The following is a 21,272-nucleotide window of genomic DNA, read 5'->3' as shown; positions in this document are numbered from 1 at the left end:
CAGAGCCCAGGTGGGATGAGGGCAAGGGGCAAAAAAAGTGTCTCACTTGCCAGGCAGCCACGGGTAGGTTTCTCCTCCCATTTTGTGAGGGGGTGCAGTATTCCATGCCTGCTGTAGGAACACCCCCTGCCCCCCACTTCCAGATCTTTGACATCTGCTGGGAGGGCGTCCCACAGGGCAGGAGCAACTACCGAGAAGGCCCTCTGCCTGGTTCCCTGCGACTTCACATCTTGCCATGAGGGAACCACCAGGAGGCCCTCCGTGGGTGATTGGGGGGGGCAGAATGATGATGGAGCTGTGGGGTACCACACAACCTGCCCTCTGCCCCCTAAGCTGCCCTGCTGCCCTCAGGCATGCTGTCTCATTGCCAGTCTGGAATGGGCCAGGGAGAGAGAGGGGAGAAGGGAAAAATCAACTAATCTGTCACCTCAGGCAGCAAAATGGGTAGAAACTCCACTGGCATGATGCCTGGTTCCTATGTTAGAGAATCGCTTCCAGCCAGGAAATTCTGCTGTGGCTTCTAGCTCTTCCCACTTGTCATTTCCCCTCCCAGGAAGGAAAATGAGGGGGAGCGCCCAGCACAGTTTATGGGTTGGCTCGGCTAATAATATCTGCGTAAAATGTTTATCAGGGGAAGAGGAGGGGAGACCTCTGTTCACTTTCACTTTGCAGGAAAGTTTAAAAGCTGGTTTTTGCGTCCCAACCTCTTCCCATCTCTGACACAGGCAGGAGCAAAAGTCTCTGTGAAGGAACAGACCTCGGCAGGAAGGGAAAGTGAAAGCTGAGAAGGGAGGAGAGGCAGGCAGCAGGAGGAGGATTTCAGAGGGATCCACCATGGCAATGAGCGGGGAGGGGGATCCTTCCGGCCAGCGAGAGGCGATCCTGCAGCAGTTCTACGCCGACAGAGTCTTCCTGTCCGGAGACAAAGGCTGGAGGGTCGGGAAGAATTTCTTCGTGGTAAAAAGCATGGTGGAGAAGATGGTAAAATGGGCCTATGAATCCAGCACCGGGCTCTACCCCAACGACCCCATCCCGGTCGGCAGCCACAGGGAAGGGCTGCACCTTCAAGTGGAGGGGAGTTCCAACGGTTTCGACTTCCTCATCCCCGCGAGGTATAACCCCAAGCTGGCGCTCGCAAGTGGGGGCATCGCCAAGGAGCCTGGCAGCTATGAAAAGAAGCTGCCCACCTACATTTTCCGCGAGCAAGGGCTGCCCGTGTTTCGCTGGGGCACCAAAGTCCTTGTGGACCTCGAGGCTTTCGGGGAGATGTACGTGGAAGTCCACTGCCACCGGCAAGCGGAGCGCCTGGCGGACGAGGACGACGAGGAAGACCTGGATTTCTTAGATGAGTGCAAGGTAGATTTCGACAGTGGCATCAGTACCATGGCTATTTTGATGATGAAGTAGAAGTATATACCACTTAATACTTCAAAAAAAGTCTTTAAAGCAGTTTAGGACATTACAAAAGTATCACACACAAATACACACACAAAAAAGAAGAGAGAACTAAAAATAAGCATTTTGAAGTGGTACAAAACAATTAAGAAAAATCCTCCTGAATATCAATATAAACTAGAACGACTATCATACAGGTATCATTAACCTGGTGGAACTTCTGAGACCTGAATGTCCAGCGCACATTTTAAGTCAGTTTTCTGATTTCATTGTTTAACTTGATTTATTTGTATTGTACCTTTTATACTGTGATACCACCTAGAGACGGGCAGAACAATCCAATCTATGGGAAGTTGGTAAAATTTCCACTGTCTTAACTGATGCCATCTTAAGTTAGGCTGGTGTAGTCTGAGGTTGTGCTTTATGCTGGCATGAGCACAGCCAGGGAGTGTGGGTTTTACACTGGTGTAGCCCCCAGCTCAGCTAAGACCCACTGAATCCACACCTCATCCTCCTGGTGGATCTGGGGTTTCCTTTCTCCAACTCAAGAGGATGCAAAATCCAGTGACCCGCTTTGTTTTCTTTGTCTAGGAGAGCCTCAGCCACCACCACCTGGACCCTGTCCAAATCTTGGAGGACTTTCACCGACATATAGAAATCGCTTTGGACCCAGGTACAGCCATGGCAGCGCAGGTGGTGTGCTAACATTTCCTTTGGTCTGAGGGTTGCTTGAGAGAGGGGCAAATTGATCTCCCAAACTTGTAGTTAGTCTCTCTCTCTCTCTCTCTCTCTCACACACACACACACACACACACACGTTATAGCATGCTATTCTGTAAACCTCACAATCCGATTCCTCAGATACCTGGACTTACAAGTGTTTTTCCTCTAAGGAGACCTGGCAGCCATCCTAAAGAAATTCAGGTTGCAGCCTTTGTTCTGAACAGGTACCCATTATGTAACAGTAAGAAATTCAACAGGCTGAATATCATATCACCACGCTGAGAAAAGCTGCACCCGTTATAATGAATTTCCACTTGTCATGTAATTAAAAGCAGAACAATCCTTTTTAGGAAACAATGATTGAGTAGGGGTTTGGGAGCCTGAATGTCAAGCCATTCGCAATTCTCCATTAACTCATTTTCTCGAACTTTTCTTTCCTGCCTTCCCAGAGTGCACCCATCCCCGGCAAAATGGTAAGTCCAAAAAGATGTAGAAATTATTTTCCCATTGGGAGAAGCCATTTGCAAGGGGGGCTGGATTTGGCCTACGGTTGCTTATTTCCAAATATATAATTGAACTTAGCAGCATTCCTTGAATTTCCCCCTTGACCATTAGATCCTGTTTTCCGGCAAAAACTCTTCCATTCCCGTGTACCCAAGATAGACAACTGGATGAGACGTGAGTCTATTTTTGAGACGTATGTTTATTGCCGATTCCCTCAAATGTAAAAACATCAGAGTGAGTACTGTCCTTGCCAACACCTTCCTTTAATAATTAACCGGTCAGATATGAATATATTTTAAAATTCCATTGCAAGAGCTCTGTGGATAGAATATGACCTCTTCTGGAGTGGAGGCAGGTAACCAGATCGCAGATCTGCCACCTATCCTTCTGTATAAGGGACAGACTTTATACTTAAATAAGGATCACCCAGCCTTTTAGATTCTTGGGAGAGTAACAGGACTGCCTTGCTATTATTTATGTTTGCTTGTGTTTCTATTACTGTTGTAATGCCATGACTGGTTTACCGTTAAGATTTGTAGGCTGCACACTGCTGCAGGTATTCCCAAAACCCTCAAGAAAGGCATTGAAGAAATGAAAAATGCAATAACTTTATTGTTCCTTCCCCTTGATTCCTGGGGGCAATCATGCTTTGTCTGTGCCCTATGCAGAGAACATCACACTGGAGGCCCTGAACTTGGAGAGTCCTGCCATCCAGCTGGTTTTCCTTGAAGGGACTGAAACTGTCCCAGTGAAGCTGGTCCCTGCCATCCTGGGAGCCTTCAAGCTCTCCAACCAGTGGCTGAGAGAAGACCTGGCCCACCTCTCCGACTGGTGGGATGGGGACCTGGCCAACGAAAAGAAAAGCTTTCTCCGCAAAGCAGCCATCATTCAGGAAGCTGGACCAGAGCTGATAGCCAAGGGAGGATTTTGGAGGTAAAAAAAAGTAAACAAACTTAGCAGCCGAGAGGGAGCAAAGGAATAGTTACCCTCTGGTGGGAAAGCAGTGCTTGGCATGCATTCAGAAACAGGCAACATTTTCAGTAGTCAAAAGTTGACCTTTTGGCTCAATTTTTATTTCTGAAGTTTAATAAAAGGGGTTCCCCCCCAAAAAAGGCCTTTTATCTTAAGGCAAGATGTGTTAAGCTTCCACTGAAATATCAAACCTTTCTTTTTAATACCATCTCATTTCTGTCTCCTGCAGTAACAATAGGAGCTAAGGGCTATTAAAGAGTTCATCCAACTAAGGAACTGTTTGCTTTTCCATAAACACTGTGTTCTAATGGAGCCAATCTCTCTCTGGGCCCAGGCTCTCTTTCAGCCATGCCGAGACTGTGATTCTTGAGGATGTTGATGCTGATGGCGGGCAGAGGGCGGCAGCTTTGAGACTGCTTAAGTTTGTCAACGTGACAAAATGGACACCAGAGTACGGCAAAATCTTGACTTCCTACCATCTCAAGGTGAATCTCCTAATTAAATACTGCACCGACTGGTGAGGTAAAATAACCGAAATGCAAGCAGTGCTATCTGTCGCCAGGCCAGTGTTTACCATCCCCTCAAGGGCCTCTTTCACACACTTGGAACCTGATATCAAGGCCCTTATATTTGCTTCTAGTCAAAATGGAGGAAAATGTAGCCAAGGAGTCAGCAATATGATGCGCTCCACATTCCTTTTTCCCAACTTCCTGAAGCACACCAGAACTGCCCATGCTGTTGAACCTCTAAGAGCCACAAAGACCTAACATTTCCCTCCTCTCTTCCTCTTGCAGACCATTTTGCTGTGGTGCTGTGAAATCTACCCGCAGAAGGAACAGTGGGAGACTCTACTGTCCTCCCTGGAAGCTCTCCTGAGGCTCCTACGCCACACCCTCGCCAAGAGAAACCTCCCGCACTACTTCCTGCGGCCTGTCAACCTCTTCAGCAGGCGCTACAAATCCAGCAGCTCCACCTATGGGCCCTTGGCCTTGGAGGTCCTCTGCCATGAGGTCGAAGCAATGCTGGGCGATCCTGTGGGATACCTTCTGCCGGATCCTGAACGGCAGGACCACTGTGCCACTGGAGAGTTTGAGGAGAAGATGGCGGCTCTCCGGGAGTTTAAAGAAAGTCACCAGGAAGATCTGAAGGAGCTGAAGAGGATGCAGGAGGAGCATATGTATGAGGAGGTGGAGATATCCGAAGCGTAAAGGCAGAGTCCTGTGTGAAGGACTAGAAATCCAGAAAAGCATTGGTCCACGCAGCATGGAACTGGCCATTCTGCCATAGCTTTCCCACAATTCCAGATTCCAGGCCTCATGACCACAGAGGTAAAAAACTGAATAGCATTTGGGCAAAGTCAGATGAAAGATCACAGAAGGATGTCAAACAGAGAGGACATCTGAACTGCTCCTTGACATTTTTGCCCACCTTCTCCCATCAGCTCCATATGAGTCACTGTGGTGTGATGGCTCGCCAGGATGAGGAACCTATAGCCTTCCATATGCTGTGGGACTAAAACTTCCAGCACTCCAGGCCAGCACTGCCAATGGTCAGGGATGATGGGAGTTGTAGTCCACCTGACTGGAGGGCCCTTGAATCCCTGTCTCCAGGCTTGAGTGCTGGACTGGAGAGACCAAAGTTCAAGTTCTGCCACAAAGCTGAACACTGTGTCAGCCATCGCCTCTCGGATTCACCCACCTTACACAAGATTTTTGAGAGAACAAGAAGGGAACTTCGTATGCTTCCTCATATGAAGGATAGGACAAAGACATAGCAACAAACATTCCGAGGGCATCCATATTTCAGTCTAAAAAAAATTGTTTTAATGCATTTAACTCAAAATAGATTTAACAGCTTCTTGCCTGTGATGTAAGGTTTATCCTGACTGTGGAATTGGGGGTTGCTAGTTACAATAAACACAGTTCCCAATTCCTTTCATCCCCCCCCCCCAACTTTAAAACCCATGAAGTTCATGCCCAAGCAGGTCCAGGGGTTTCTTTTTCCTTAGTGAAAAGCCTCCTTTTCCCAACTGACAGTCCAGCTAGCTGTGGCTCACTCATCCCTGAACGCAGCAGCCTGTCGAGTGGGGCTGCCAGTCCTGCCCAGGCACTCCTTGAACAGCACCAGTTTATGGAAATGGAATCGCCTGAGCCTTAAGAGAAGGTGAGGGAAAAGGCCCGGTAACCAAAGTTGGTGAAGACGTCGATGCGGTGGCTGCTTCCGGCAGCTGTCAGCACCTGATGGCGAAGAGGAAGGGAAGATGAGAGGGAAGAGGTTTATCAGGTATGGGGCGGCGGAAGGCCCACCCACTGCCCTGCTTCTAAACTTGCCCACCCCCTCTCTCTTGCTTTGCTCTGTACCACCACCAGCCACGGAAACAAAACCATTGTTCTGCCCAGCAGAAAACAGCAAGTACTCAAGCCCAGGGATGAGGAACCCCAGGGCCAGGGACCACATCCAGTCCTCCAGGTCTCTGATCCTTGGGATTCTCCCTGGGCCACATTCCTTCTCCAGCCACACACCTCCTTCCCAGGCCAGGCCCTCAGTGGGTCCTGCTTGGCACCCTTCCCTGAGTGACAATGCCTCGTTTGCCTGGAGGGGAGTGTGAGTGCGTGTAGGAATTAGCCTAGGGTACTAAGGTAAGGTTTACATTCCTTGCCCCCACCCCAACTTTTTGTCTCTAGTCCTGCCCCTGCATATGACCCTCAGAATGTGGCTTAGAAGGGACCCCTGGATTGCAAAAGGTTCCCACCCCAGTCCTAATAAAAGACCATCTTCTCCCACATGCCTCTGCCTACCCCCAGTCAGATCTCTGACGGAGGCCGAGGAACGCAGAACTGGCAAGTATGCAGGGCAGCGCCTTCTGGGTTGTGGCACCCAGACTGGAGAACTCCCTCTCTTATGGAGCACATATGGCTCCCTTTCTGCTGCTATTTCAACACCTCCGTTCAACCTCTTAGGTTCAATGGGCCTATGGCCTACCCCCTTATTGTCTGGTTCTCCAGTGCGGTTTTGGTTTCTGTGATATCACTTCAGGTTTGGGGGTTTGTTTTTTAACATACTTTTCCCAAGATAATTTGCCGTTTACTCATAGCTGTGTTTTAAATTGGTTTGTCAGCTGCCTTGAGAGATTTCCACTTTATAGGGATACAGTTGTTTTCATTTGCCGGGGGCGAGGGTCCCACAAACTCGCCATTTGGCGGTCCAGACCTCTGGGTTTCTACAAACTGAAGCCCAAATTCACTACTTCTGCAGGTCCAACCCCAAGTGACAACCCACCTCTCATTCACCAAGCCCGCCTTGCTCCTTGGAAGTTTGGCACATTCTTAGTTCAGCCCCCTCCCCCACGTCCACAGTCCTACTTGCCAAAGCTAAGCCCTGCCCCTTCCAAGCAGAATTCCAGCCGCCTCCCTTTGCAGGCAAGACACCCTCCTGCCTCCCTCCTGCTGCCCAGGAGCTTACCTTGTGCTCTGGCGAGTGTTCGTTGATGGAAAGAGAGTGGATGCAACGTGGGATGCAAGGGATTTGAGCCTTCACTTCCCCACTGATCTGTAAATGGTTAATGGTGGGGCTGTGGCCAGCCGAGAGAATCTGCGGAAGACAGATCATCAGGGCGGGGAAAGAGGGTGCTGAGTGAAAGGGCGGGTTGAATAGCTGTCAACTTTCCCTTTTTTTGCAGGAAATTCCCTTATCCCAGAGCCATTTCCCGCTGCTTCCTGCATTGTTAGATATCCCGTAGACTGTCCCCGGGACAGCTGAGGCTGCTGGTCCCTTATTTTTGAGGCTGCTGATCCCTTATTTTCAAATCTGAAAGTTGACAGCTATGGCGGGTGGCAATGAAACCATTTTTATGAAGAATAAAAAAATTGGTGCAAAAGGGAAGAGCAAAGGAAGGGGAAATAAGACTGGTTGGATGAAGGAATAACAACAAAGGAGCAGGGGGAAGAAATGCCGGAATCAAGGGAATGAGGAAGCCAGTGAGATGGGAGGCTATGTGTCCCCCAACCCCCAGGGGGAATGACTCACCAAGTCCTGGTAGAACATGACTTGTTGCTGACACTGGGGCACGGGGAATATCGTGGTAGGTGTGACGGACCGCAGGTGCCACAGAGTGAGCGCTGGGCCTCCACCACACACCTGTGGAAGGAGAAACAGGAAAAGGGTTGGAGAGATCTTAAACCAGGAATTCAGGGCGCTCCATACTAGGGCCAGGGCCTGGTCTAAGGTGAGTCACAACAGCAGCCACCATGCAAACCTAAGGGAAACATTAAGAAATGGGTCCCTCAAATTCATGTTAAAGGGCCATCCCAGATCTGAAAAAGTGGAAGACTGCCTTAGGGAACCCACAACCTGCCGATGACAAAAGCTCTCTGCAAGAGCCCTTTTGCTCACCCGGTGCACCAAACACTTGTCCATTGCAAATGTCAGCAGGCCCCCTTTTCTTCCAAGGCCAGTTTCAGAAAATATGGGCAGAATAGGGAGCTCCAAAGAAAGGGGAAGCCAACGTCTCTGGACGCCCCATGCGACATCCGAGAACAGCAAGGCTCAGTGAACAACCTCCTTCCCTCCCAGACTGCTGCACTCCAGCTCAATACATTTTGGGATATTTAAGCTGTTCTCTTTCTGCAGCCAAGAGTCAATGAACTCACCATCCAGTCGGACTCGGTTGCCAGGCAACGGATCCACTTCCCGTTCTGCGGCCTGTTGCATTCCTAAGGGAGTTGAGGGGAGCATTAGGGGAAGGTGGCCGAAGGAAGCAATGGTTAAGTGATGAAGCTGGTTATCGAAAATGAGTAAGGGCTCAATTTCCTCAAAGGTTTTTCTTCAATAAAATATGAGATCGCAAGTGTGAGGTTGTCTCCCGTTAATATAGGTTCCTAGTTTTTATTAGGGGTTGTTGTTTTGAGGAGTTGCAAACACTTTGATAATAACAGCAGCTTAGTTTGCATATTTTTCTCTACTTTGTAAATTATTTTTAAAATTTCTGGATAGATGGAGAATGGAAGAATGGGGAGGGATAGGAAGGCACTGTGTTCCCTGGGGCAGAGGGAAATGGGATAAAACTGAAATACCTCATAAGGTTATCTAAAAGGGTTTAATCCTGGATGGTGATTTGGAAATGGGCTATTAATCTTTCTCATTGCTGCTAAGATCAGTATACTGGTCAATTAGACCACTATTTATCTGAGTGGTTTCATAAAACGTGGAATATAATAGCTCCATTATCTAAACTGACATATTACAGGAGAATGCATAAATAACAACAGTCAACCTAATCTATGGAACAACAGTTTGTTTATGATGTTTTGGAATGACAAACCTCAGGAAAATATCCAGTCATATACTTAATTTTGCTTTATTATAACTAATCTTTTATTGTTTGTTTTCCTTTATGATTATTGTTTGATGCCTTCTTACATTAAAAATAAAGTTGTTGTTGTTGATGATTACATTACCTCATATTTATGTACTTCAATTGATTGAACCTGACCTCCAGTACGTAAATCTGCAAAGAGAGAGAAATAAAGTCCATGGTTTGTCTAGTCAACTGTAGCTCAGTGGCAGATCATCTGTTTGCATTCAGAAAGACCCTGGTTCAATCCTCAGCATCTCCACTAAGGGGTGGGAGGGACCCCGCCTGAAACCCCTGCCATTAACCATAGACAACATGTTGCTAGATGGACCACAGGCCTCAGTATAGGCAGCTTCCTATGTTGCATATACACCATCCCAGTCCTAGAACACAAGCCAAAGGGGGTGTCAGCAACTGATCATCTAAAGAGATTGGAAGAAAATGGAGCAGTGGGATCCCTGTGCCATTGGTTCGTCCCCAAACATTCTGAAGATATTCCCTGAATCACCTTTAAGTAAGTGACATCCACCCTGCTTTTCAAGAAACTGCTAAGAGCAAACAAATATGGAATCTAAGATATAATCCAAGAGTTAAAACAAACCTTACGACCATTAGCCATATAACAGAGAACAGAAGTTTAAAAGGCACAGATTGATACCCAAAGATGGCTTACATCCACAGCATACATTTAAAGCAGGATGATACCACTTTTAACAGTCATAGAGAATCCTGCGAACTGTGGTTTGCTCAGAGTGCTGACTTCACATAGCTACAGTTTCCTGCACTGTTGACCAACTACAGTTCACAGGGTTTTTTATATCTGTTAAAGGTATCATAGCGCTTTAAATGTATGGTGTGAATGTTGCCAAAGTCATATTCGAATCAGTGAACATACGTAACCAAGACGCCTGTTTCAGGACTGCGGGGTCACCGCCACCGAGAAGGCCCTACCCTGACAGGGTTCAGATTTGGCTTCCTTCAGAGATGGGACATGCAGATGGGATCTGCCCAACTGATTTTAAAGCACGGGGCAGGGATTATATGGGGAGACGATCTCTCAAAGAAACAGCAGGCGGCAAGGAGGCTGCAGATCCTCACCCCAAAGGCGCACGGTGCCATCCTCACTCCCTGACAGGCACTCTCTGAGCTGGTCTCGAAGGGCCAGGCAGTGGATATAATCGGTGTGGCCTTGATATTCATGCTGTGACAGAGAGAAACGAAACAGAGTATGACTTGCAGTGGATGGAGGTAGGACACATTCTGGAGGCTGCAGAGATATGCTACAGAATAACTGAGAAATTATATTATGATACTCTATTGCTGTTGCAGAACAACACAGAATTCTGAAAAGCTATTTTTATTAAGTTTTCAATAACCATAAACAAGAGGAAAAGCCTTGGAGTTTAGAAATTGAGAATCTGACAGATTAAGAGGATTTATTTCCAGTTTATAATAACAATTTTGGGATACTCTAATGCAGAGAAGCCCCTGTAGGAGATGAGAAGGAGTTGCCTTAAATAAACCTCCTCTCTCCCTGCATTTCATCAGCCCCATGATGCTAGAGGCACAACTCACCGTGAAGGTGCCAGATTCCAGATCCATCATGTGAATGGAACAGTCTCCCCCAGCCATTAGAAGACTATTATCCTGAAGGAGGAAGGGGGAGAAGAAGCAAGAATGAGGCTGAGGCAGATGAGTGAACCATGCTAAACCCTCCCCATATTGCACTGCGCCTGTACCTTGAGGTTCAGCTGAAGGCTGTTTATCTCTGGCACCTCCAAGCTGCTCCTGAGCAGAAAAGCAAAGAGAGTTTTTTGCCATCTGTACATACATAAAGAGGAAGAAAAGATGGCAATGGTGAAAGGGGGAAATCAAAGTTATACCCATAAGGCGGCCTCCTGCTCCAGGCTTCTTTGCAACCCTGCGGCAGAAGGCAGAAGAAGGTTAAGAGGAACACAGTCAAAAGGAAGTCGGGAGAAACGTGGGAGGGGAACCGATGAGCCAGCCGCCCTTACCTTCTTCGCAATCTCACTCCAGTTCCAGGCCTTGACTTCCCCATTGCCAGCACTGAGCAGCTGCCGGTCTGTGGAAACCAGGGCATAGACGGGACCTTCGTGAGCTGTGGGAAGAAGAAGCACCTGAAATGGATGGATTTTGGCATGCCAGTGGTGAAGTGCATTCTGGGAAATCCCCAGCTTGCCACCCTGAAGTTCCGGAGTTTAACTTTGCCAGGAACGCATTTTATTTCCATCTCATTTGCAGAGGGCTTGCGAGCCCGTGGCCAGATTCAAGGGGGCCTTGGGGGCAAGGACAGTCCTGGGAGACCCCCTCCCTTGGTTAGCTTACCAATCAGCAGGGGCAGGACTGTGAGAAGGAGAGGCCACTGCTCCCCTCAGTGAAGGGCCCTTAAAATTAAAGGAGTTGTGTTAGGTATGTCAACACGGCAAATCATCACACAGGCACCCAGCTAAGGTGGGGAGAGGGTCTCCAAATTGGCACTTTAGAGGGATGGCAGGGGCAGGCGGTGGCACTGAATAATGGCACTAATGAACAGGCCCCTCCAGCCTGAGGTGCTGGGTTTTTTCCAGGTGTATCCTGCAATGCATCATTGGCACAATAACAGCATGTTGGTGGTGGATTTATACGATCATCCACACATCATTCTGCTTTATTAGTTCTTCTGTGATGCCTCCCCAATGATATTGTATAAAAGGCCTCAGCCCAGTATACCTGAAGGAGTGTCTCCACCCCCATCGTTCAGCCCGGACACTGAGGTCCAGCTCCGAGGGCCGTCTGGCAGTTCCCTCCCTGCGAGAAGTGAGGTTACAGGGAACTAGGCAAACGGCCTTCTCTGTAGTGGCGCCTACCCTGTGGAATGCCCTCCCTTCAGATGTCAAGGAAATAAACAACTATCTGACTTTTAGAAAAAATCTGAAGGCAGCCTTGTTTAGGAAAAAATTTAATGTTTGATGGTTTATTGTGTTTTTTAATATTCTGTTGGAAGCCACCCAGAGTGGCTGGGGAAACCTAGCCAGATGGGTGGGGTATAAATAATCAATTATTATTACAGTGGTACCTCGTGTTACATACGCTTCAGGTTACATACACTTCAGATTACAGACTCCGCTAACCCAGAAATAGTACCTCGGGTTAAGAACTTTGCTTCAGGATGAGAACAGAAATCGTGCTCCGGCGGCACAGCAGCAGCAAGAGGCCCCATTAGCTAAAGTGGTGTTCAGGTTAAGAACAGTTTCAGGTTAAGAACGGACCTCCGGAATGAATTAAGTACTCAACCCGAGGTACCACTGTATTATCATCATCATTATTATTATTATTATTGAAAGCAGGACTGCGAATAACCGTCCTGATACCTTCATAAGACAAATAATCATGAATGCACAATAAATATGACACATGCTGAGGCCCTATGTAAGGGCCCAAAGGCTGGGGGCTTTTTTTGGGTGGAGGGTGGAGCCACCCAGCCCAGTGCTTCTCATCTCAAGGCCAGGCCATTTATTTATTTATTAAATGATGCCAGCATTAGCCACAGCAGGCTCTCCTGGAGCCCAGCCAATGCTGCATGCTGACACTGGGCCTGGGGATCTGCTTTATGGGAACTCCTGGCATTGCCACAAACGGCCAACCGTAATAAACAAGCAGGTTGGCATGGGAATGAATGCTCAATGCATCTTGGGAGTTCCTGGACTCCTTGCAGTTGTTGTTATTTGTTTATATCCCATTAGCCTTCCCGAAGGAGCCCAGGGCAGCAACAACAGGCAACATAACGATAAAAGCAACTTAAAAACAATTCCAGTAGAGGCTGTATTTTTCACTCACCTACAAAGGACACCACTGGCTTCTTGCTCTCCTCCTTAGCCTCTGAACTCAGTGCTGCAGAAAGGCTGGAGAGGAAGAAACACAGAGGTGTGAGAAAATGCAGAGATCATTCCTCCCTCCCTCAAAAGAGGCACCCAATTACCTGAAGATGGCAATCTCTCCATAGTTGTTCCCAGCTGCCAAGTACTTGCCACATGGCGAGACGCTCTGGGAGTAGACAGTCATGTGCAAGAGTTCCAGGGATCGCTGAATATCCATCTGGCAATAGGAACAAGCAGGAGAAGTCAAGGCAGGAATTGCTGCCGGGATGGATGCTGGTTCTTGCTTTCCTAAGAAATACTGTTTTATTTGCCCAGGCATGTCCCACCCCAAGCCCTGATTGCACTACAGTATAAGCAGATTCCGTTCCTTGGCAAAAGAAAATCACCTATGTAGCTAATGTACCTGCTGCAGAGCTTGACCAAGCTCAATTTTTTGTAAAGCCCAATTCTGCGAATTCCTGCAATATACCAAAGCGTAGATCTAGGCAGCCTGGCCTTGGATGTCAATAGGTAAGATGTGAGTAAGATCTCCCCAGTATGACACACTGGTCTCACCAGCATCCCAGTGCAGTACGTGGAACCACAGAACAGGCTGCCATGTTACATGCTCCCCATGTTAAGTGAGCCTCACACGGGGGTGTGACAAATAATCCCAAAGTATGTGGGGTTTCCAGCAAGGCAAAATAGGGTACATCAGGAGTAGGGAGCCTGTGGCTCACCAGATATATATATATATTGGGGGGGGGGGTAATTCCAGCTCCCATCAGCTCCAGTGAGTATGACCAACGATAAGAGATGATGGGAATTGTAGTCCAGAAATATCAGCACGGCCACCAGTTCCCTACCCCCACTACACGCTGCAAATCATATGGCTCCCTCGACAAAAGGAGATGTAAACACTGCATCTAATGTGAGTTTTTAAAATGCCCCATGGGTCAACATAACGCTTTTGTTTTGCTACTGCTTGTTTAATTTGGTCACGATTTATATTTTGATGGTTACCTGCCTTGGTTTTGAGTTTTAACTTTGGCTGCGATACTTATACTGTATGTTTTTTTCTATCAGGCTACCTTGAGTTCGATTTTATAAGAAAAGCAGCTTAACAGAAATGCAGAGTTCCCTTTAAAATATTTTTTTTTAAAAAAAAACTTGATAATGCTGAGCGCGGAGCAAAAAGAGGAGCCGCATTGCAGCAAACGTTGGTCCAGGCAAAGCGCACACTCTATGCACACTGTCCGAGGAGTAAGCCCATTGAACACAGTGGGACTTACTTCTGAGTAAGCACGCAAACGACCGCGATGTTAAATTGCTCATGCAAACCCGCCCCGGTCAATGGGAGCCAGACGCGCCCGCGCTCCATTCATTCGGTGCAGAAGCGACGCGCTTTCCTTTATCCTTCACTTAACGAGGCCAATGCCAAAGTCGGACACTAGGGGGCGCGCGCACGAGCCCTTGAGACTTCGTCTCGTCTCTATGATTACAAAGAGCCGGAGCGACGAGAAAGCGCAAGGCACGACGGGATTCGGAGGCTGCGCGGTCAATGCAACATGGGCCTTGAGTGTAAAAAGGAACTACGTTTCCCGGCACACTTCGCGCGAGTATCGGAGGGTTCTCCCCCCTCCTCGCTCGTCACGTGAAAACGAAATTTTACACCCTGCTGGTTCCCCAGGCTGCTGTAGAAGCGCCGCCATTGTGAAGAGCAGCGTGAGGAACACACTCCGACCGGTAAGAGAGATATATTTTTGAATCCCCTGCCGGTATGTTAACGGCGCATGCGCAGACGCTATCTCCAGACCCGCATTCTAACCCGCCTCCCCCTCGCGCGTGCCTGTCTGCACCGACCGTTACTGGCGTCACGTTCCTTCCACCGCACAGCGTTAGCCGCACGTGCCTCAGAGAATCAAGGGGCGCCCTGCCCCACCTTGACTATAACCACGCCCTTTCCTGTTGAGTGGACACGCCCACCAGGTTGTGGCAAAGCTCCGCGAGCGCAAAGCATCTTGGGATTCCGTTATTTCGGTTAGCCCTGTAGCAAGGCATCATGGGAGCGCCTTTAAATGGCTGCCCGTGAGCGCAAAGGCTGCTGGGATTCCCAAACCTTGGCAGGCAGAGCTAAGCGCTAGTCGGGTCAAGGCAAACTTCCTTTATCCTGAAGTGGCCTTAAGGATCACGGGAGTGCGACCTGCTGTCCTTTTTGTATCATGAGCCTTTAGGACAAAAAGGGGCAGTTGCAGATTTATCACTAACACATCAGCAACCTCAAAATCAAAAACACACATAACACTTTTAAGGATGGTAGAACTGAATCCTACACAACCATCAGGTTAAGGTTACCAGATTTTTTTTCAATGAATCCAGGGACACTTTTCAACTTCCTACTAAATAGATGGAATTTGTCAGGGGACTGATTTGTAAATGCAGGGACTGTCCCCCGGAAACAGGGACATCTGGTAACCTTACATCAGGTATTACTTTGAACAGACACACTGCGTTATAGATTTATGCACAACTTCCAAGAGTTATCCAGTGTAAAGACCACCACTATCTGATGGAAACACTTTGCTTAATTAAGGTGTTGGAAACCTAAAGAGCATCTGCAGAGACCCCTCTGATAAAGACCTTACCTGATAAGAAACAGGAAAGAGCTTTGTATGTGGGACTCAGCCTTACGTCTCAAAATGAGCAGCTGGAAAAGCGCCTGAAGACAACAGGTGCAATATCTAATGCAGTGGCTTTTCAAAGGAATTTATGCATGCATGCACCACCCCTTTTCCCCGGCAGAGACTTGAGGCGGCTTACAGACAAAATAGGAACAAATAGAATTAAACAGTATGCAAAGGGCCCACTTAATAAAAAGATCACGTGAGACCAGCTTCCTTGCTCATATCAATTGTCCCCTAAAGTGCACAGCTTCAGAGGATCATTGGTCATGCTCAGTCATATACAGGGTAATGGGAAGGCTCTTCAGGCCTGGTCAGTGTTCTGCCTGAACCAAGTATAAACCCTAGGATGCTCTCTCAAATCCTTTCTAACACACAACAATCCACTTCCATCAATATACTAGCTCCACTTTGCATTGGGCTGAAGGCTCCAGAACAATCCTTTAAAAATAGACAGCTTTTTCACAGGTTAGTGTGATTCAGGAGCTCCCTTGCACTAACAGTGTTTCAGGGCAGGATTAGCGCTACAGAGGAGAGTCTCAGTTTAACCCCCTTTATGTTTTACCTCACAGATGGATCAGACAACTGGCCAGCAATCGCCAACAATTATCCCATCCACGTGCTGCTCCTTCTTGGCTGGGAGCAGGGGTTGGAGCCACACCATGCCCTCCAGCAGGCAGCGGCACACAGCACGCAGAATGCCATGGATAAGGCAAAGCCAGGGCTTGGTGAACTTCAGTAAAATACAGCAGTCCCGGTAAGCATGTGCACAATGAGGCTTTTTGCTTGGGTGAAGAGGAAAGGATACATTTTGAGGATGGGCTGAGGGAGAGAAAAGTGGATTTTGATAGCGCCCACCTCTCTGGCATTTATTCACAGGCAAAAAGGTGACCGACCTTCTGGAAGCTTTAAAAAATGTGCCAGAGAAGGAAAATGCAGTCATTTTGTTGGGCTTTTTATTTTGCAGCTTAGTTCTGAAGGAAAGAGGCAAAAGGGCAGACAGTGGGCTACAGTCATAAACTTTCAGGGAACTTAATTGATTACAGGACTTTATATATTCTGAAGGCACTTTACAATACAGTTCACACACAATTTAGGTAAAATAACTAACAAGACAGTGAAACTCAGCAGTGTAAAACATTTTAAATGTATTTACTTCCCAGCAAAATAACAAAGTAGGCACTAGGCAAGGCTCTCTGGGGGAGGTATTTCACTCCTGCTGTCTCATACCTTGTCTCAGATGGCAGGTACACTTGTAGAAGATTATTGGCTAAATATCTTAAGGTATAAATAGAAGTACGCAGTCCTTCAAGCATTCTGGTTCTGTAAAGGGCCTTAAAGCTGTAGCTATGTGATCTTGCGCCCCTGGCAGAACCGTCCAGATTGCGCCCCCTAGCCATGGACAAATTAGCTCCTCTTTCCGCCTCTCCTCCAACCCCGCCCCCAACCAATTCAATTCACACTCCTATTTAAAACCTTTTATTTATAGACCTATTTATGTACATATTTTTAGCCAATTTTGCTCCCCCTCCTTACCTGCGCCCCTGGCTGGGCCCCACCTCACCACTCCCTAGCTATGGCCCTGGGTGGGTGTGGATGGGGAAAAGAGAAAAAACCTAATTCAGTGCTGTGGGTAAGGAAGGAGGGGTCCTGCAAATCCATGGACTTTGGGGTCTGCAAAGAGGAAGAAGCACAGCTTTTATAATTATGATAAAAGAGTAGGCCAGTGGGAGAAGAGCAACTAGCGTGGGGAGATCTTTGGGTCTCGAGTACAACTGTAGCTTTTTGTTTTAGGTGCCGGTCAACATCCTTCGCTTTCAAACGCCATCTGGAGCATAGAGATCAGTAAGTGTGACATAAGATGAGGAGTTATGGCTGGTGCATGAAGCGATTGGGGCTAGAAACTTCCATATTCATATTCCACTTTCCTCTTCCATATACAGGTTACAATTGCATCATTTTTTTTTTATTTTTTTTTTTGCTGATTAAATATATTCCATTGTAGTTTTCTGAGAACAATAAACTATTGAACATGCAATTTTCATTTAAGTAAGTGTGTGCTTTTTGTATCCGACACTAAAAATGCCAAATGAACTCTTAATGTGCTGCAGTGCATGATGGGCCATCCTGAAGGGCAGAGTGGGGAAAGCGAGCTTGGCATGAATTGGTACAGGACAGGATTGGTGTCACTGGACCCTGGACTCCTTGCCATTGCTCTCTGTGCCCCAACAGGGAACCCAGTTCCAAACACTTCCTCTCAGAGGACAAGATGGCTGCCCGCTTCAACTCTCTTAGCCTGGACAATGACCATGTCTACAGCTCCAATGGTTTCCCTCTCTATGATGAAGATCCCAAGTGGCAGGAGGCATATGCACGCTTGAAAGAACTGCAGCAGAGGTACTGGGGACCACTGCTTTGTGAGGGGGGCAGTCAGAGAAGCAGAATAACCAGGCTTCATTGTGTGAGATTTTCTCTCTCTTAGGCTGTCCCAAGATGGAGCAAGTGAAGAAGCTAGTTCAGATGAGGATGAGCACAACAGTGTGCTTGTGGATGGGGAATTCATTATGGCAGATTGCCCCATACTGGCACATCCTTCCTTCCTACAAGAGCCCGTTGGAGGAGTCAGCCTTGTGCCTGAAGAGGTATTTCTTTCTCTGTAAGTATAGCACAAGACTTGGGAAGAAAAGAGGAACACTGGAAAGCAAAATCATTTGCATCAGTAACTAGCATCCTCCCTCATTCTTACAGGAATCCTTGTACAGAAGTGGTCCTTTGGAGCCCTCCTAGTAACTCAGGCTTTCACAGTATCCGGACATTGATGGCTATCCCATCTGCCCTCAGCTCTCCTGCACAGCCTCAGCAAGAAGCAGCGACAATACAAGAGGAAATGGAAATATGAGCTTTCACCCATCTTGGTCTAAAGCCAAAACTCTCTTTTTCCAGTTGGCCTGTCAGACTTTCAACAAATGACATCATTCTCCAGCATCAACACATTTGATTGCAATTTTTTTTACAGCAACATAGGAACACCCATCATTTTTCAACCGACTGCAATGATCTGATCCTCTCCCCTCTACTAGATGTAAAAATGTGTGAGTGGTCATTTCTGGTGTGTGTGCATATTGCTATTTTCTTTTCCAATAGGAAAGATGCCAGTACTTAGGAAAAAGTGCAACTGTGGTGTCTCAAGGTGCTATGACTTAGAATGTTAATATTGCTTTTTAGAAGCAATTTCAAAATGAGCTTTCTGAACTTCTCCTTTTTATTTTATCAGAGAGCTGATACCCCACCCTACAAAAAAAATATGTTTGTGTGAAGATCAACTATCATTTTCCTTGCGGGAGCAGCATCTTGACCTTTTACTTCCAGAGAGCTGAAAAACAAGATGTTACTCCAGAGGGTAGCAACAGATGGAAATATGACAAAAAAAATCCCTCTTGGCACCAAAGGATGGGTAGCCACGCTTTGGAGAAATAAAAGAATAAGAGGTGGTTTCATATCTAAATTTCTTTATTGAACAGTGGTGTCTCCTTGACAGGTTTAATGCCATTAGCAGTGGGTTAACACAAGATGTTTTAATTATGTACATAATTCATTTTTGTGTATATAAAATAATTCATGAAGCAGACGTATTGCACAGTCAGAAGGTCCCCATATTTAAAGACAGAGGTGGGAGGGCAGATACAATTTAAACCCTGTTGTACCCACCATTTTGGAGTTGCGGGGTGGAGACCCACCTCCCAGATCCAAAGAGTGTTTCATATTCCAAGTTTGGCATATACACACCTTCTGATTAGTTCCTCAGTTTCAGGAGGGAGGCTGGGCTGACAGGATGGTACCCCAATTGCTAATACAAGGCAGGGAGGTTTCAAAGAGACCTTTCCAACCCCAGCCTTGTTTTGAATATGAATATACATGACAAGTTGCTCTGAGACTGGAGAGGGGTTATGGGGAAGAGATGAACAATCCTATTCCAGACCCAGTGGGAGAGGTTTGCACCCTGGTTTTTAACCCAGGCCTCAGGACAGTATTCTGACCACATTTCTTAGCAAACGCAAGCCAAGAAGAAAATTGGGGCAATCCCCACTATTGCTAGGTGAAGTATTGTGAATTGAGGCACTGGATTCCCCCAGTTTCATCCTACCCCTCCTTAGTCACAGGTACAGCTGTATTGTCCTCCCCCCTTAAAAAGAAATACACATCTTTCTCCCGCAACACACACACACACACATGTATCACAGTGACCCAACAATGGATACTCGAGCTGCACTGCGCCATGGCAACACAGGGTGGGAATGGAGGGCAGAGGAAGACGAGAAGTAAAATACATGAGAAGAGAGTTTATAGGCAACACTGCAGAGGTTATTTTTGTTTTCTGGAAGTAGAAAATGCCCCTCATCCTCCTATTCATCACCTTTATGCAATTTGTTTCAGCATTGTTTGTTTTTAATGCTCTTCAATGTTCCCCCGCCTCTATCCCCAACGCAAGAAGGGATTTCAGCGCCAGTATATAGATTTTTCCATTCCGGCAACTCAACCTCTCCAAGGGTTGTGGGGAGGGGAGTGCCATTCCAGTGCTGTGGGCATTCATTCACACAGACTCCCGTGCCTGCCCCCCCTCCCCCCCGTTCGCCCACCACACATGCGCACATAACGGCAGCTATTTTTACCCACCCAACCAGCCCTTCCACAGTCCAGTCAGTCATTCTCAGGATTTTGGGGCGGGGAGGAAGAGGAGAACACAGGGGCTGTCCCTTCAGCAGCATTTCTTGACAGAGGGTTTCTTTTTGGGTTTGTTGATTTTGACAACCTCATTCTGCTGCTGGAGCCGTGCCAGATTTTCCTGTTTAGTCCGGAGCACCATGGCTGTGATGGCATTGAACATCTGTAGCGGAGGAAAAATAGAGTGATGAGCCTGCCTTTCCCTACCAACAATGCGCGCGCACACACACACACACACACACCCATTAGGCACAGAGGCATTTCTCTAATAGGGAGTGGGGGATATTCTTGGCTCCACAGGCCAAATCCTTATCAGGATCTGCCTCGCAGGATAAAGTGGATGGGTGGCTGAGAGAGCACCTACCTGTCAACCACATTATTGTGCCTCGTGACTGACGTGCAGCAAGGGCACCCACCAATCAAAACCCCTTTTGCAAGCCTCTTCTCCCACACGCTCAAGATCAGAACAAGCTCTGGAGCTGAAAGGCGAGCAAAGAGGCTTGCAAAGGCTTTTTGCAAACCTCCCTCTTCTCTTTCAAGTCCCCAAGATCAGGATCTTGAAAAGGAAGAGGCCCACCCCACTTCCCATTTAAGGTTCCGATATTTAATTCACTGATGACTCAAAATTAAATCCTGCCGACTAGGCTATGCAGTCCTGTTCACAACCAATGCAGGATTAAACCCTATCCTCCTACCCACCAGTTGACCTCACTGAGGGGCAAAGGGGCGTGGTTTGGGGGGCCAAATCGGTTCCCCATCCCTGCTCTATAGGTACTGTGTGTTTTCATTCTCCCCGTCTCCACCCTCACCCACGCCCCGGTCCAATACCTCTTCCACATTGAGGTTTTCCTTGGCGCTGGTTTCAAAGAGGCGGACTCCCATTTGCTCACTGAACCGCCGGGCATCGGCTGTCTCCACTTGCTTCCGCGATGGGTCCTCGCATTTGTTACCCACTGATGACAATTTGGGGGGAGAGGAAGGAGGAGGAATCAGAAGCGGAACCAAATGCAACGAAGAGGGATCCAACAGCCTTAATTATTACCAGAGGAAATACTGTAAGAGTAC

The 21,272-nt window shown here is 47.5% G+C and overlaps 4 protein-coding genes across 5 annotated transcripts in view; 2 read left to right on the top strand and 2 right to left on the bottom strand.

Annotated features, from left to right (window-relative positions):
* Positions 1–659: 659 nt before the first annotated feature.
* Positions 660–5,527, top strand: LOC309516756 (uncharacterized protein). Its single transcript, XM_082195589.1, has 7 exons — positions 660–1,356; positions 1,987–2,068; positions 2,568–2,591; positions 2,734–2,796; positions 3,291–3,555; positions 3,929–4,079; positions 4,389–5,527. Exons 1-7 carry the CDS (start codon positions 835–837, stop codon positions 4,800–4,802), a joined length of 1,521 nt encoding a protein of 506 aa, XP_082051715.1. The 5' UTR covers positions 660–834; the 3' UTR covers positions 4,803–5,527.
* THOC6 (THO complex subunit 6) lies at positions 5,395–14,805 on the bottom strand. Of its 2 annotated transcripts, none has more exons than XM_082195596.1 (13): positions 14,668–14,805; positions 12,927–13,042; positions 12,785–12,849; positions 10,963–11,066; positions 10,831–10,868; positions 10,687–10,735; positions 10,523–10,594; positions 10,046–10,148; positions 9,051–9,100; positions 8,244–8,306; positions 7,621–7,731; positions 7,057–7,185; positions 5,395–5,831 (listed from the first exon to the last, which is right to left on the bottom strand). In XM_082195596.1, the coding sequence occupies exons 2-13, from the start codon at positions 13,040–13,042 to the stop codon at positions 5,748–5,750; spliced, it is 984 nt and encodes a 327-aa protein (XP_082051722.1). In that variant the 5' UTR covers positions 14,668–14,805; the 3' UTR covers positions 5,395–5,747. The 2 variants fall into 2 exon arrangements, with proteins under 2 accessions (XP_082051722.1, XP_082051723.1); XM_082195597.1 differs by lacking the exon at positions 14,668–14,805 and adding an exon at positions 14,097–14,240.
* On the top strand, positions 14,158–18,984 carry HCFC1R1 (host cell factor C1 regulator 1; the record flags this gene model as incomplete). Its single annotated transcript, XM_082195594.1, has 6 exons — positions 14,158–14,550; positions 16,058–16,242; positions 17,280–17,330; positions 17,718–17,882; positions 17,968–18,141; positions 18,234–18,984. The coding sequence occupies 6 exons, from the start codon at positions 14,158–14,160 to the stop codon at positions 18,382–18,384; spliced, it is 1,119 nt and encodes a 372-aa protein (XP_082051720.1). The 3' UTR covers positions 18,385–18,984.
* The window catches only part of LOC309516767 (ras-related protein Rab-35-like), a 15,455-nt gene continuing 13,160 nt past the window's right edge, over positions 18,978–21,272 (bottom strand). Inside the window, exons 5-6 of the mRNA XM_082195610.1 lie at positions 21,036–21,160; positions 18,978–20,370 (exon numbers count right to left, since the gene is read on the bottom strand). Of these exons, the coding sequence (XP_082051736.1) occupies positions 20,242–20,370; positions 21,036–21,160 (254 nt within the window). The 3' untranslated portion in view covers positions 18,978–20,241. The remainder of the gene's footprint in view (positions 20,371–21,035; positions 21,161–21,272) is intronic.

This window comes from Podarcis vaucheri (genome assembly GCF_965113315.1).
Source record: "Podarcis vaucheri genome assembly, chromosome: 13".
NCBI lineage: Eukaryota > Metazoa > Chordata > Lepidosauria > Squamata > Lacertidae > Podarcis > Podarcis vaucheri.
This window is presented reverse-complemented; position numbering and strand designations above follow the sequence as displayed.